The sequence below is a fragment of the Rattus rattus genome, chromosome 1 (genome assembly GCF_011064425.1).
Source record: "Rattus rattus isolate New Zealand chromosome 1, Rrattus_CSIRO_v1, whole genome shotgun sequence".
Classification (NCBI taxonomy): Eukaryota; Metazoa; Chordata; class Mammalia; order Rodentia; family Muridae; genus Rattus; species Rattus rattus.
In genome coordinates this window covers 18,144,596-18,159,225 of record NC_046154.1, presented here as the reverse complement: position 1 = coordinate 18,159,225, position 14,630 = coordinate 18,144,596, and the positions used below count along the sequence as shown (strand labels likewise).

Sequence of the window (14,630 nt, the reverse complement as noted above, 5' to 3'; positions counted from 1 at the left end):
TATCTATATCTATCATCTATATTGATATCTATATCTATATCATCTATATCTATATGTATGTATCACATATGTATGTACATATATACACATATATATCACACACATATATGTACATATATATAGCATATATATTGCAGAAACATATGTTATCAAGTTCTCACATTGGTTCCCTGACTTGTGGATAGAGTGAGGGCTGTTATAATTGGGAAGGTTCAATGAAAGCCTTTAGAGCTGCCTATACCAGGGGACGTAGTGAGCCAAAAAGAGTATCATGTCTCTGGAGGAATTACAGACTTCGTGTCATCCTCAAGGACTTGAAAGATGCAGGGGTGGTGGTTCCCACCACATCTCCCTTTAACTGTCCCATCCGGCCAGTGCAGAAGACACAGCAGGTCCTGAAGTCAGGAGCAAATTACGGGACGAAGTTGCCTAAATTCTACGGTTTCTGCTCCCGTTATGATGTCGTCTCCCTCTGCCAAGCATGCACCTAGAGCATCATGGGTGAACCCTATGATTGGTGGACTGAGGAAGAGAAGGCTGGGGTCTGATTTACAGACGACTCTGTACATTTTGCAGGCACTACCCCAAAGAGGACAGTTTCAGCATTACAACCCCTTTCTGTGACATCCATGAAAGACCCTGGCGAAGGGAAATCTTCACCGTGTGAGCTTCGGGTGGCACATACGGCCATACGTTTGGTTTGGAAGGAGAAGTGGCCAGGTGTGAGGTTGTTCACTGACTCATGGGCTGAAGCCAATGGGTTGGCTGGATGGTCAGGGACTTGGAAAGGTCACGATCGGAACATTGGTGAGAAAGACATCTGGGAAGAAATATGTGGATGGATCTCCCCAAATGGGCGAAGGAAGTGAAGATATTTGTGCCCCATGTATAAGCTTGCCAAAAGGTGACTTCAGCTGAGGAGGAGCTCGGGAATAAAGTAGATGAAATGACCTGTTCTGTGGACAGTCAGCCTCCTGTTAGTCCTGTCACTGCCCAATGCACCCGTGCCAAGGTAGCCATGATGGCAGGGATGGGAGTTATGTATGGGCTCAACAACCTGAACTTCCTCTCACTAAGACTGGTCTGACTACACTGCTGCTGGGTGCCGGGTCTGCCAACAGCAGAGACCAACACTGAGCCCCAGATATGGCACAGTTCTTCGGGGTGACCAGCCAGTGACCTGGTGACATGTTGATTATGTAGGGCCATTTTCTCCATGGGAAAGACAAATGCTTCGTCCTTACTGGAGCAAATACTTATTCTGGTTATGGAGTTGCCTTTCCTGCACGTAATGTTTCTGCCAGATAGACTTAGCAGAATGTCTTGTCCACCACCATGGTATTCCGCACAGTATTGCTTCTCACCAAGGCACTCCATAGGCAGAGAGAAGAGTTACCGTAAGCCCCACAATCACGGAATCCACTGGTCTTACCACATTCCCCACCAGCCTGAAGCAGCTGGGCTAATAGAAAGATGGAACGGCCTTTTTTTCCCCCCAGAGCTGGGGACTGAACCCAGGGCCTTGCGGTTGCTAGGCAAGCGCTCTACCACTGAGCTAAATCCCCAACCCCTGGAATGACCTTTTGAAGACCCAATTACATTGTCAATTAGGTGGCAGCAGTCTGGAAGGCTGGGGCAGGGTTCTCCAGAAGTCAGTATATGCTTTGAACCAGCATCTAATAATCAGAGCAGTTTCTCCTATAGCCAGAATCCACCCGCCTGGATCCCACAATCAAGGGGTGGAAAAGGGATAGTTCCCCTCGGTATCATCCCTAGTGATCCACGAGGACCATTTTTCTTCCTGTTTCTGTGACCTTAAGTTCCTATGGCCTAGAAGTTTTGGTTCCAAAGTGGGGAGCGTTCCTGCCAGGAGCCGGAACAAACAGTCCATTGAACTGGAAGCTCAGACTTCCGCTCAGGCTACTTTGGCCCCTGGTGGCCTTAAGCAGTGTTAAGAGGGGCGATTGATCTAGATTACCAAAGAGAAATTGAATTGCCTCTCCACAATGGAGGTAAGAAAGATTATGTTTAGAGTGCAGGAGAGCCTTTAGGGTGTCTCTTGGTACTACTGTGTCCTGTGATTAAAGTCAACGGGACACTATCAGAACCGAGTCCAGGCTGGATGAGAAAGGCACAGATGGGTCAGGAATGAAGGTATGGGTCACTCCTCTACATAAAGAGCCACGGTCCGCTTCGTGCTTCTGAGGGATGAGGAAATAGAGAACAGGCAGGAGAGGAAGGGTATTCTAAACGCCATCCATGGCTACGTGACCATTTGCAGAAATAAGGATTACAATTGACATGAGTGCTTCTGTCCTATTTTGTGAGGAATTGTTAGTATAGATGTATGTGTTTTATTTCTGTATCATGTCATGTAACACGGATTAAAGAAGTATCAGTGGTTAGAGATAATAAAAGAATGTCTCTCTGGGGGCATTAGCACCGATGCTAAAATGCACAATGTGTTTGCGGTTGAACAGTGAATAGTTGTATCATTTTAGGGACAATCGTAAGCCCCTTAAATATAAAACGTGTTCGCGATTGAATGAAGCACAGCTGTGTCACGTTAGGCATAATTATGACCCGGTAATTGTTTGTCTGCCAAGCTGACAACGGTTGGACTTGTGATGTCTACCGTTGGTTGTCAACCCGACTCATTTAGAATGAACTAAACCCCAAGTGGCTGGGTAGATCTTGGGAGATTTATTTTTCTTAATTAAGTCACTGGAAGTGGGAAGATCCACTTTGAATCTGGGTCTTCTGAGGCGGGACAATCCCTCTTTGATGCAGTCCGCGTGTTCTGCTGGCAGCCTATCTATAGGACACGGAAGAGGGAAGCTTGCCCTCTCGGCCTGCTTTCACTCTCACTCTCACTGGCGAGTCCATTCCTGGGCTGGCATGAGAGCCCGCTTCTTCAGGATTCTAGCATAAACTGAAGATCAGCAGAGACAGCCAGCCCCATGACCAGAACAACTATTGGATTCTTAGGCCTTCAATTGGTCGATAGCTGTTGTTGGATATATATGTACACACATATACACACATACACACACACACACACACGCACTCACACACATGCACACATGCACACACACACACGCACACACACACACATACACCCTCACACACATGCACACATACACACACACACACACACACACACACACACACATGCACACACACACACACACACACACAGTGAGAGAGAGAGAGAGAGAGAGAGAGAGAGAGAGAGAGAGAGAGAGAGAGAGTCAGTTCTGTTCCTCTAGAGAACCCTGATAATACACCCTTAAGCCCGGCTTGCCCAGAGTCATACTAACCACCTCTGTCTCGCTGCACATATCTCTTTAGTCATCCTCCATCGTGCAGGCCAAGGCCACCCCACCTCCATCAGTCACCCCGCACCACTTCCTTCTCCGGCCCCACAGTTGCTCAGTTCTCTGGATCCAGCCCTTCCTCCCATACCCCGCTGTCTACCTGAAGAGGTAGCTGGCTTTCTCTGAGATATCCCACATCTGGAGAACGAGGGCTGGGATGTTCTCCCTGCTACTGGTTCAGGGGCTCAGACCTACCCCTCCGGGTGTGCCTACACTGCTCTGCCGTGGTGCTGTAAGGTGCTACAGTAGTGTGGTGGTGTGGCAGTGCCACGCTTCCTGGGGTGCATGGCTCCCTGTCATGAAGTATGGACCACAGTAATTCACGTTTGCTGTGCCCTCGCTGAGTGCTGCGCTGGGGGGGGGTGCTTTCTATGTCTTCACTGAGATCTCTGAGGACAGTGGCCTCCCTGCTTTCACAGAAGAGAAGACAGAGACACAGAGAGGTGATGTGAGGAGGGTATGGAGGGAGCTGCAGAGTTAGCAGGGATGACCTGCTCGTCTCACAGAAGGGTAAAGTCTTGGGGCCTGGATTTTACCTCAAGCAGACCAGGCAGATCCCCACTGGTTTTACAGTAGAAGGCTCGATTTAGAAGAAGAATTTCTTTCCCCAAATGTTCTTTATCTGTGGTCCTGGGAACTTCAGTCCTCAGAGGCAAGTAGTCCAGGGACCTTGAGTGGCGATTGTGAGATCCTGAGATCCTAAGCTGGGCCGGAGTGGGCCGGCTGCAGCCAGGGACAGGGACAGGGACAGGGGTGAGGCCAGGGAAGCTCAGCTCAAGGTCAGGAGCTCAGTGGGCCTAGGGCTGGTTGATATTTAGGTCTATCACTGAGACTTTGACATTTGGAAAAAGCGCGTTTCTATTTTACGTGCCTATTACCATCACTTGGGGCTATCGTTCCGGAGGAGGCTGAGGGAGCCATTCCTGACACAGAGCCTAAGTGATTCCTGGGACGGCAGCGTACTCCTCCCCTGGCCAAGGATAACAAAACTGGGCCCCACCTTTGCTGGACATAGGGAGCCGTTAGTCCCTCCTGCCTTGGCTCTGCCCTCTTCACTTTCTCTGCACCATCTTCCCATGTGTCTCAGCTTTTTTTTCTATTGCTGTGGTAAGATAAGCTGACAAAAGCAACGTAAGGGGAACAGAGTTTATTTCAACTCAAAATTCAAGGTTAAAGACCATCGTGGTGGAAGGAGTATGAGTCTTGTGGGAGGGGCGTGAGTCTGGTGGGAGGAGCATGCAGCTGGTGGGAGGAGTGTGAGTCTGGTGGGAGGAGCATGAGTCTGTTGGGAGGAGCATGCAGCTGGTGGGAGGAACGAGCAGCTGGTGGGAGGAGCGTGAGGTTGGTGGGAGGAGCGTGAAGCTGCTGGTTGTATGTGCTGCTCAGCTCAGCCCTCTTGCTCTCGCCTCATCATTCTCCCCTCTCCGATCTATGGCACTGTCTGTCCTTCTATCTCTGTATCTCTGTTCCTGGCCTCAGTTTGGTCTACTCCTTGCTTCTCCAGTTCTCTTGGAGCACCCCTGAATGCTGTAGCCTTTCTATTCACTGGAGTCCAGCTGGCCTGCTGACCTCTCTCCTCTCCTCTGAGTGGCTTTCTTCTTCCTGACTCACACATCCATAGCTGGCCGCAGGTCCGCCTGACCCACGGTGCCCTCACAGCCCCGGGTGAAGGAGAAGTTCCTGGCTTTGGTCTGCATATCTTGCAGGTGTGAAAATGTACACACCCGAGTTTGAGCTTTGTCACCTCCCACGGCCAACCCCCAAGGACGCTGGCTTTCATTTCCTCCGGGCTGTGACATAGACCCTTAACAAAATCCACAAATTTCTCTGGATCACAACGTGTCCTGTGTGGCTGGCTCATGGGGTCCCTAGGGCCTTGCTCATTGCTCCGTGTCTCCCCACAGACAAGATGGCTCGGGGTAGAGCTTGTGGGCAGAGTCACAGACACCTGTGGAGGACTAGCAAAAGCCCTAGGTAGTATAGAAGGAAGCAAACAATGCCTGAGTGTCTGTTGGAGCCTTGGGGGATGGAAGAGGTGAGTCAAAGTGGGCTCAGAGGCTGGTGTCCTGGGTTGAGGAGGGGACAGTGGCCACAGGCTTGAGTCTCTCCAAAGCTGCCAGCAGACAGGCAGCCAGAAACTGTTCCAACAAAGAGATACAGGTTGTAAGTGTCCCCAAATTCTTGCCCCAGTAGGGTGGGGACCTTAGATGCTGAGTGTGGGTAGCCTGCCTGGCAGCATGGCCACTAAGTGCCTAGCAGCTGAACTTACTTGTGTCACTTGCTTGTGAGCCCAACTCTGAGATGAACAGGAAAGAAAGCATGACTACCCTGCTCATATACAACTTTAGACCTGGGCCTGCTGTGGCTCTGCAGCCACCTTTATATCCACTGGCTCAGCTGGACACAATGGAAAATCTCAAGGGTCAGGGGATCTATCAGGGTGACCTCAGCCCAGGGGCAGGTGAGCAGCAGGGGCCTCAGGGAACCATGGCGGATAGATGGGGGCAAGACAGGCTCTTTGGGACAAGATGGGGTGCAGCAGTTATAAGCCTAGCTGAACTCTCTGTGTTTCAAAAGGGGTAGCCTCGGGGACTCATGCCAAGCAAATGGAAACCTAGGATCGTCTCCCACAAGCACATTTGAGGTACCTGGACCAGCATGAGACCATAGCACAGAGGGATAGTATTCTGTTTTATAAAAAGATAAGGAGAGAAGGAATATGTTTGCTGGATTGTAGTTTTGTGGGGGGGGAGTGAGTGACTCCTTGGGCCCATGCTGAGGTATTCTTTCCCCAAGGGACCAACCACAGGACGGTATAGTATAGAATAGAGTTTATTTAGGGCATGGGGAGGAGAGTTAAGAGGGTAGTAGAGAGAGAGAGAGAGAGAGAGAGAGAGAGAGAGAGAGAGAGAGAGAAGAGAGAGGAGAGAGGAGAGAGAGAAGAGAGAGAGAGAGAGAGGAGAGAGGAGAGAGAGAGAGGGGGGGCTGGCCATGAGTATGGGGGGTTAGGGGCAACTGGACAGAGAGAGAGAGCAAAAAGGCAAAAGAGAAGGGGGCAAGCAGCCTCTTTTATAGTGAGTCAGGCTTACCTGACTGTTGCCAGGTAACTGGGGTGGGGCTTAGACAAAATACTAACAGGTTAGGCTGACTTCAGTTGCCCTTCTTGTCAGACAGGGCAAGCCCCCATCCAGGACACTCTCCCTGTGGGTGCTCCCTCCTCACTCTGCTACCTTCAGTGTATGACACCTGAAGTGTGGAGTGCAGCTCTGATAGTGGGGTCCATCATTCTGAAAGATGGGGGCTCCATAATCACAGGCTGGTGCCTCCTCTGCTCAGCCCAGGCCCTGGCTGGAGGAGGCTTAGAGTCTGTGGGAAGGAAGAAGGCACTCCCGGGAGACTGAATGCAGAGCCTGAGCAGATGGCTGCCCCTCCTGCTGCAGCCAGGAGCCTCCCTGTTAGCCCCCCTCCCGGGTCCTCCACTTCCCATGGTTCATCTGCTGACTACTGAGCTACTGATGCACTTCAGGGGTCAGCGGAGCCCAGCAACCCTGCTGTTAACAGGGTGAAGCAAGTCCAATTTCATGCCTACGTGGGCTTCCCGCTAAGAAGGCAAGGAGAGAGAATAAACCTGTGTATTAAAATGTCTTGGGAAAATAGAAACCGCAGGAAGTAGGGGCCTTGTATAGAACTGCTGGGCAGTAGCAGAGTGGGTGGGAGTTCCTGGGAGACAGACAGGGCCTTGAGGAAGAAGGAAGTAGAGGAGGGAGGCTCACGGTACTGTGTGGTTGCCCGTGTGTCTGCCTTGTATGTTTGCGTACGGATGAACGTCTGAGAGAAGCGTCAACACCAGTGCTGTTGCTGACTGACTGGCCGAACTCAGGAAGGCAAACATTCATTGTATCAATTATTCGTTTCTGATGTTTTTAAAACACCAATTGGTGGGCAGAAGAAGTTGAACTTAAATGGAGGCAGAAAGACACAAGGGAAAACCAAGACTCTAGAACGTCAGGTTCAAAGGCTCAATGTTGGGGAGCTGCAGAGATGGCTCAGCACTAGCTAAGCCTCTCGCAGAGAGAGGACCTGGGTTCAGTTCCAAGCACCCACATGGCAGCTCACCACGGTGTGTAAATCTAGTTCCAGGGGATCTAGTGACCTCTTCTGGCTTCCATGGGCACCAGGCATGTGTGTGGCACACAGACATATGTGCAGGCAGAACACCCACACACATAAATATAAACAAACAAACAAATAAATGGTTAATTGTTTGGTCGAGGAGGTGGCTCAGAGGGTGAGTGCTTGCCACATAGGCACAAAGACTTGAGTTCGAGACCCCAGAACCCACTAAAAGCTAGATACATAGTAAGTGTTTGCAATCAATCTCTGCTATTACAGACAGAGGAAACATGGTTGGGACGGGAAAGTGAACACCCATGAACACCCATGAATGCACATGTGCACACACATGCACATACATGTGCACACATACATACACACACACACAAAGTAAACTACAAAGGCTGATTGGTTTTTTGTTTTTTTTTTTTGAGATAGGGTCTCAGCCTAGGCTAACCTCAAGTTTACTATGCAACCGAGGATAGCCTGGAACTCCCGATCCTCCAGAGCCCATCTCCTGAGGGCTGGGATTATGATTTGGCACCACCACGCCCAGAATGAACTTCATGTCAGAACTGAGGGCTATTGTAGCCTGTACAACTGCTCTCACCCTGCTCCTTTCTTCACATTCATGTGACTTCTCAGCTTCTCCCCTCAAAAGGGGACTCTGGTTCTCTTTTGAATACAGTGCAAGCAATGGTGTGTCAGTTTCCCAGGGGCCGCACGAAACCAGTGTGCTTCAGTGTTCCCTCCGTCCTCACTGAGCTGGCCCGATGGAGCCTGAGAGACCACACGGCACAGAGCTGAGTCATTGCAGCCAAAGCCACCAGGGGCCAGGTGGCTCCAGCTACCCCCAGCTTGCAGGGTGCAAAAGAAGACCCAGCTCAGAGCTAGCCCAGCTCAGCAACTCTGCTCAGGTTGCTGTGGTCAGGGCATGGGTATCTTTGGGAGTTACGACTCTGCCTGGCGAAGTGGCCTCTTCTTCCACCCTGGATGCTCCCGAGAGCAAGGGTGGTGGCCAGCAGCTAGAGGTGGGAAAGGATTACTCGACAGCCTCAGGTTAGCCGTGAGCTTAGGATAGATCTTCCGAGTGTTTAGTGAGTGAGACTCGGGGCTCACTGCAGCATACAGATCCTGTGCCATCCCGATCCACCCCATTCCCTGCTATCCTATCTCGCTGATAAGCCCTGACTTCCATCATCCTCTTGGTGCCTCTCAGATACTGACCACAGTTGAGGGTGGGGGTCAACCTCATCCCTCCCTTGGCCATGCAACATGCTTTGGCTCAGCCAATGTCCACTGGACAGAGTGACCTAGACAGAGTCTTTCCATGGGCTGCCCTGGCTTTTTCTCCAGCTCTATGATCTACTATGATCAAGTTAGGATGTTTATTATCTCCCTTGGGTCTGTGTATGTCCTGCAACGGCCCTAGTGAAGGGTAGTGGGACTATCAACAGGTGGAGCGTGTCCTCAGAGGGGATGTGGGACCTAGTCTCTTCCTCTGTGCCTGTCTCTTAGTGGATGAGCATTCGTAGCTCCAGAGCCTCCTGCCATGATGTACATATAGCCTCACGAGTGGCCCAAAGCAATGGGGCTGCTGGGTCGTAGGGTCTTCAGAACGGGGAGCCCAAGAAACCTTTCCTTTTGATAAGTAAATTATCTCAGGCATTTTGTTACAGGGATGGAAAGTTGACTGATACACATTTGTAAGGGGATCAGATGTCAGGTAACTACTGCCCCCTTTACTCCAGCTCCAGGATAAACACATAGGAAATTTACAAGCCCATAGACCAGACAAGAAGGCAGTCTGGAGTGGAGCTTGTAGCAGGAGAGTGGGGAGGTTCAGGGCGCCTGGTGTCTGAAGCTAAACTGTCTGGTGAGCCTGGGTGAGGCCATCTGGACCACTATGGAAGTATCCATGTTCTTGTTGCAAGCCACCAAGATTTGGGTTAACTTGTTAGGCAGCACTAACGTGGCTACAGCTGACTGTTACATTTCCCCTGAGGGATCATGGCCATTTCCCATTTCTCTGTTTTTTAGGGCTGAATGAGACTGAAGAACTGCACATCCTCTCATTCTCACAGGAGTGCAAGCGTTCCATCTCCTTTGCTATCCCATCTCCTTTGCCATCCTATCTCTGTGCCTGTCCCAAGTCTGGATGCCGGCAGGTACCCAGCAGCTGCTACTAGACTAAGGAACAATACAGAGCCACACATTGAGGTGGGGAAAATTGGTCTGTCTGTTTAATTAAACCCAGTGAGGAAGCCAAGACATGGGCCAAGACTAAGAACAAGACTGGAAATAGTTTAGAAAAGAAATGAAAATCGATCGCAGAGATGCCGGGCCGCTGGAGCATCGGGAGGGGGCGGCATCTTCACGTCAGCTCCAGGATCACTGTCAGGGCAAGCACCAGGGTGAGCCGGACGCCAGCGGGGCCAGAAGCAGAACCTGTGAGAGAGTGGAAGTGCTGTCAGGGCCGCAGCCTGCCTGTGTGTCACAGTGGGTCTACGGGTATGGAATTCTGGGGTAAACGGTTCCCAACAAAGGTGCTAGGGGGCAGTATCAGGTGACTGGGCTGGAACCTCAGCTCTGCAGGAGGCCTGCCAGGGGTCCAGTGCCTTGTCCCCATGCAAGCCTGCTGGGCTGAGGCCATGAGGATGGTCCAGGGGGTAACAGGAGTGGGAGGCTTCACTGAGAACTGTGAGATTTGCAATGTATGGGTAGTGTCTGTATCCTATGGGTGGTTCTAGGTCGGGGTGGCTGGAGGGAGCAGCCCAGGGCATCTGTCTATGCTCTGAAGTGTCCCATCGAGTTGTCAGAGAGCTGCACCATGGTCAGTGCCAGAGAAGGCCTCCTGTGGTCTGGGTAGCAGTGAGAGGGGACACCCTTGGCCCCTGATATCCCACTGGTTATGTAAGGGTTGTAGAGCCTTCTTTGTTTAGGACCTACAGTTGCCTAAACTTGACTCTTCCTAACCGAGGTGATGGCCTCCTTAAGGGACGGAAGGGACCACAGGAAGCAGGTGGTGTTTTAGCAACAAATGTTTTCTGAGGTCTTGCAAAGCATTCATTTTAAGCGTGCAGTCTTGAGGGCGGAGACTTACCACGGGAGTCCTCGGTTCCTCTTGGGATATTTGGGTTTTCTGTCAGAAAGAAAGAGAGAAGAGGCGAGTGGGTGGGGTGGTGCTGAGCGGAGAGCCTTCTCCAGGCGCCCGCTATACGCTGTTGTACACAGTGGGATGGGGCAACCAACCACCCAGCCTCCCTGTTTCATCTGACCATGTTGCAGTTAGGGAAACTGAGGCCTGCTAAGTGGCGGAACCGAGACGTGAACCTGGGATTTCTCTGACGATAAAGCCTTTGCACTCATAACCCGGAAACTGAATTCTCGCTCTGAGACAAATTCAAGGGGCTTCTATGGACAGCTGTAAGCCGGGGCGTATCCTCAGGGGGTCCTGTGGGGGTCCCTACCGAACACGATGAGCCGAGTGTGTGTATCAGTGGAGCCCAGTGGGTTCTGGGCAGTGCAGCGGTACATGGAGCCGTTGAGCTCAGCAGGGACCCGCTCCAGTACAAGCTCCTTCCCGTCAAATTCGGCGCTCCCATCCAGGAGGCGGCTGCCCACTCTCGTCCACGTGAACATGGGTTCTGGGAAGACCTCATTCTGTGGACCAGAGTAGGGAATAGGAGAGTCACAGGGGAGCATTCTGCCAACACAGGAAAGCGAGGGTTTCCAGACCCTAGTTCTCATCTAATAGACTTCAGGTAGCACCTCAGAACCCCAGGAAGAGGGCTGGGGATGTAGCTTAGTTGGTAACATGCTTGCCCAGCACACACAAAGCCATGGGTTCTATCCCCAGCGCCCTATAAACTGTGATGGTGTCTAGCACTGAAGAGGAGGAGAAGGCAGGAAGGTCAGGAATTTGAAAACAGCCTGGAGAAGAGTCTAGGTGGAGAGGACTCAGGGCGCAGGCCCGGAGTAAACGCAAAGACAGGAGGCTGACATGAGTTGCATTCTCTCGTGGGAATAGAAAAGTAAGCCAGGAAGGCTGCTCCCCAGGGCCATCGGGTGTCTCTACCACCCACTACCCAACTCGGGTATCCAGAAAGAGGCTGACCTGAAATCCGTGGACTAGGATCCTCACCGTGTCCCCAACTCGGGCTCTGCTGGGCGTCATCACGATTTTGGGTCCTTTGGGAGCAACTGTATAAAGAGAAACTTTGGGTCAGAAAGGGTTGGTAGGTGTAGTTAGAGAGGAGTGGTGGGTGGGGTCAGAGAAGGTGGTGGGTGGGGGTCAGAGGGGGCTGGTGGGCGGAGTCAGAGGGGCCGGTGGGCGGGGTCAGAGAGGAGTGGTGGGCGGGGTCAGAGAGGGCTGGTGGGTGGGGTCAGAGGGGCCGGTGGGCGGGGGCAGAGAGGAGTGGTGGGCGGGGTCAGAGAGGGCTGGTGGGTGGGGTCAGAGAGGAGTGGTGGGTGGGGTCAGAGGGGTGTGGGTGGAGGTAATCACACTGAGAGGTAGGTAGAGCAGATGCCAAGTAAGTTTCAGAGGCTGGTGTCCTAGACCAACCTGACTCCAAGGATACTCATTCACTCTCTCATATGGCTGCCTCTCTCCATATTTCCAACAGCCCTACTGTGTGCCCCACCACAGTTGGGATCTAGTGATTCGGGCCTTCAGACTCCAGACTGAGGATCCTACTGCCAGGGGACTTCCTGAAACCTCTGTGTGTGAACAGTGAAGCCACCATCTCCTTCCACAGCCCGCCTCTGCTCTTCCTGCCTCTGGCCGTCTTATCCCCAGCACTATCTTCCTCAGCTGCTGTATGTGCTGAGGTGACATGATGCCCTGGGTGCCCCTTGCCTGAGGGAGATTGAAGGACCGCCTGGATTTCTCTCTCTTTTTTCCAGAGGGGAGAACCGGGACCTGGCGTAATGAAGAGGCTTGTCCGAGGTCCCTGCAGAGTCAATTACGCGCGTTTCCTGACTCCCCGTCCCTCGTTAATCCATTTGCTCAATAGTAATTACCGAGTTGGCCATATGTCAGGCTTTGGAGCAGGGCTGGGAACTAGTAAAGGGGACAGTGATAAAGTCAAGTGTCCCACAGCTTCTCCTTTAGTGGGAGAGACATTTAATTTGCAAACAGACTCAGCCAAACGGTGACCAGTGTTGTAGGAAGGGTCTGAGGCCAGCAGAGGCAGCACATGGAAGGGTAGTGGTCACAGTGTCCGGGAGAAGTAAAGTCCATGAGGAATGTTCCAGGCGGGACGAGTGTCGGGGGCATGATGGTAAGGTCAACAAGAGAGCTGGCAGGGCCGGGGACAGACTACACAGTTTTCCGGAGCTGTCTTTCCTACTGCACACAGCACAGAAAACAGAGCAGCAGGCAGATGTGAGCAGGCTCCAGGCTCTGCCAGTCTCTCTCTGAGAAGAGGACCAAGAAACTGTTAATTAACGGCAAGGAAGACAGACATCTAAAGGGCTGCGTGGGCAGAGGGAAGGGCCTGGCCTGCTGAGAGGGGAGGGAAGGCTGCTGAGGGGAAGAGACGGTGGAGTCCACCTGCCAGCTGTGTGGAAGCTGAGCTGGCCAGGGACGTTGTGCAGATGGCTGGCAGGCTTGGGGATGGAAAGGCTCCACCTCTAAGCCAGCCCCTTCCCCTTTATCCAACACTGTGTTTTATCCTATTTCACCTTTCAGCCTTTAGAGCTTGTCTTGCAAGCACAGAAAGTCTCAGGGAGACCAAGGGCTGTGGAGGTGGATTTGCAGAGGGGGGAGTGTGTGTGTGTGTGTGCCTGTGTGTGTGTGTGTGTGTGTGTGTGTCTGTGTGTGTGTGTGTCTGTGTGTGTGCCTGTGTGTGTGTGTCTGTGTGTGTGTGCCTGTGTGTGTGTGTGTGTGTGTGTGTGTGTGTGTGTGTGTGTGTGTGTGTGTAGGGTCGCATGGCCCTGGGTGATCTGTGTCACTGCCAGTCTCAACCAGCAGAGGGCGCTGTAAGGCCTCCATTGCAGAAGGCAGTGCCTGGATAGCGATCTGGAGAGGCTCAGAGCCCAGAGCAGCAACTCAGCAGACCGCACAGATTCTTTGGCTGCCCTGAACTGTTTCTGGTGCCTCTATGCGCAGTTGACCCTGAGGGGCATAGAGGAAGACGCCAGAGGGGCCTGTTACATGGAGCCTGATACATTGTTGTCCCTCTGAGCTCTCATGCAGATGGGTATTTGAGCAGATGTCCTGGAGCTCCCACCCTCCAGGCTGCCGGGAGCCAGTGTTTCTGGAAGTCAAGCCATCCACTTACATCCTCCCATCCCACCACCACCAGGAAGTCCACTGCAGCTCCTGGCAAGCCCCCTGCCTGCTTTGGGAGTACCACCCGGCATGCCAAGCAGAGGTGTATCCACAGTTTTGGTATTCACTCCTCTCAAGCCCTGGCCTGTAGGAACTGGAGAACAGAATGCAGGCCCAGGATCTAGGCCTAGCTCTCTCAGGCTGTGTGTGGTGAAGCATTGGCTCAGTCTGTCTATTCGTCTGTTCGCCAGTTGCCCAAGAGATGTTCTGAAAATGACAACAGGGAGGGGTTGGAGCCCCAGAGGGAAATCCTGGCTCAAGGGGATGCAGAAATTCCCATTACACCCCTGCATGCACACCTGTGGTCACACACACACAAACACACACACACACAGACACACGTACACATGTGTGCGCACCTGTGAGGATAGCAGGTGTGGTCTTAAAGAAGGGCTATTCTGGGACTCCTGTAGGATTCTGGGTTTTCATTAGGACAGTCGCTCATTCATCCAGTCATCATCCATCCACCATCTATCAAGTCCACCCTCCATCTACCAACCAGCTATCCAACTGTCATCCATCCATCCACCCACCCATCCGTCCGTCCATCCATCCATCCATCTGTCCATCCATCCATCCACACACTTGTCTATCTACCCATGCATCTATCTATGCTCTTATCCATTTATCTGCCCACCCATCCACCCAACCACACATCTTCCATTTCTTGTATACATTCAGTCCACCCATCTATCTAACCAATTAACCTAGCCACCCATCCACTATCTACCCACCCATCCATCTGCCCAGCTCACACGCACATCCATCTATGTACTTATGCAACCTCTCCACCGTCCTGTCTGTTC

General features: G+C 52.2%; 1 protein-coding gene across 2 annotated transcripts in view; it reads right to left on the bottom strand.

Annotated features, from left to right (window-relative positions):
• Positions 1 to 9,705: 9,705 nt before the first annotated feature.
• Igsf21 (immunoglobin superfamily member 21) overlaps positions 9,706 to 14,630 on the bottom strand; it is a 225,524-nt gene continuing 220,599 nt past the window's right edge. For both annotated transcript variants that reach the window (XM_032895319.1, XM_032895328.1), the window contains 4 exons: positions 11,608 to 11,693; positions 10,961 to 11,153; positions 10,594 to 10,632; positions 9,706 to 9,938 (listed from right to left, as the gene is read on the bottom strand). In XM_032895319.1, coding sequence (XP_032751210.1) covers positions 9,865 to 9,938; positions 10,594 to 10,632; positions 10,961 to 11,153; positions 11,608 to 11,693 — 392 coding nt within the window. In that variant the 3' untranslated portion in view covers positions 9,706 to 9,864. The remainder of the gene's footprint in view (positions 9,939 to 10,593; positions 10,633 to 10,960; positions 11,154 to 11,607; positions 11,694 to 14,630) is intronic.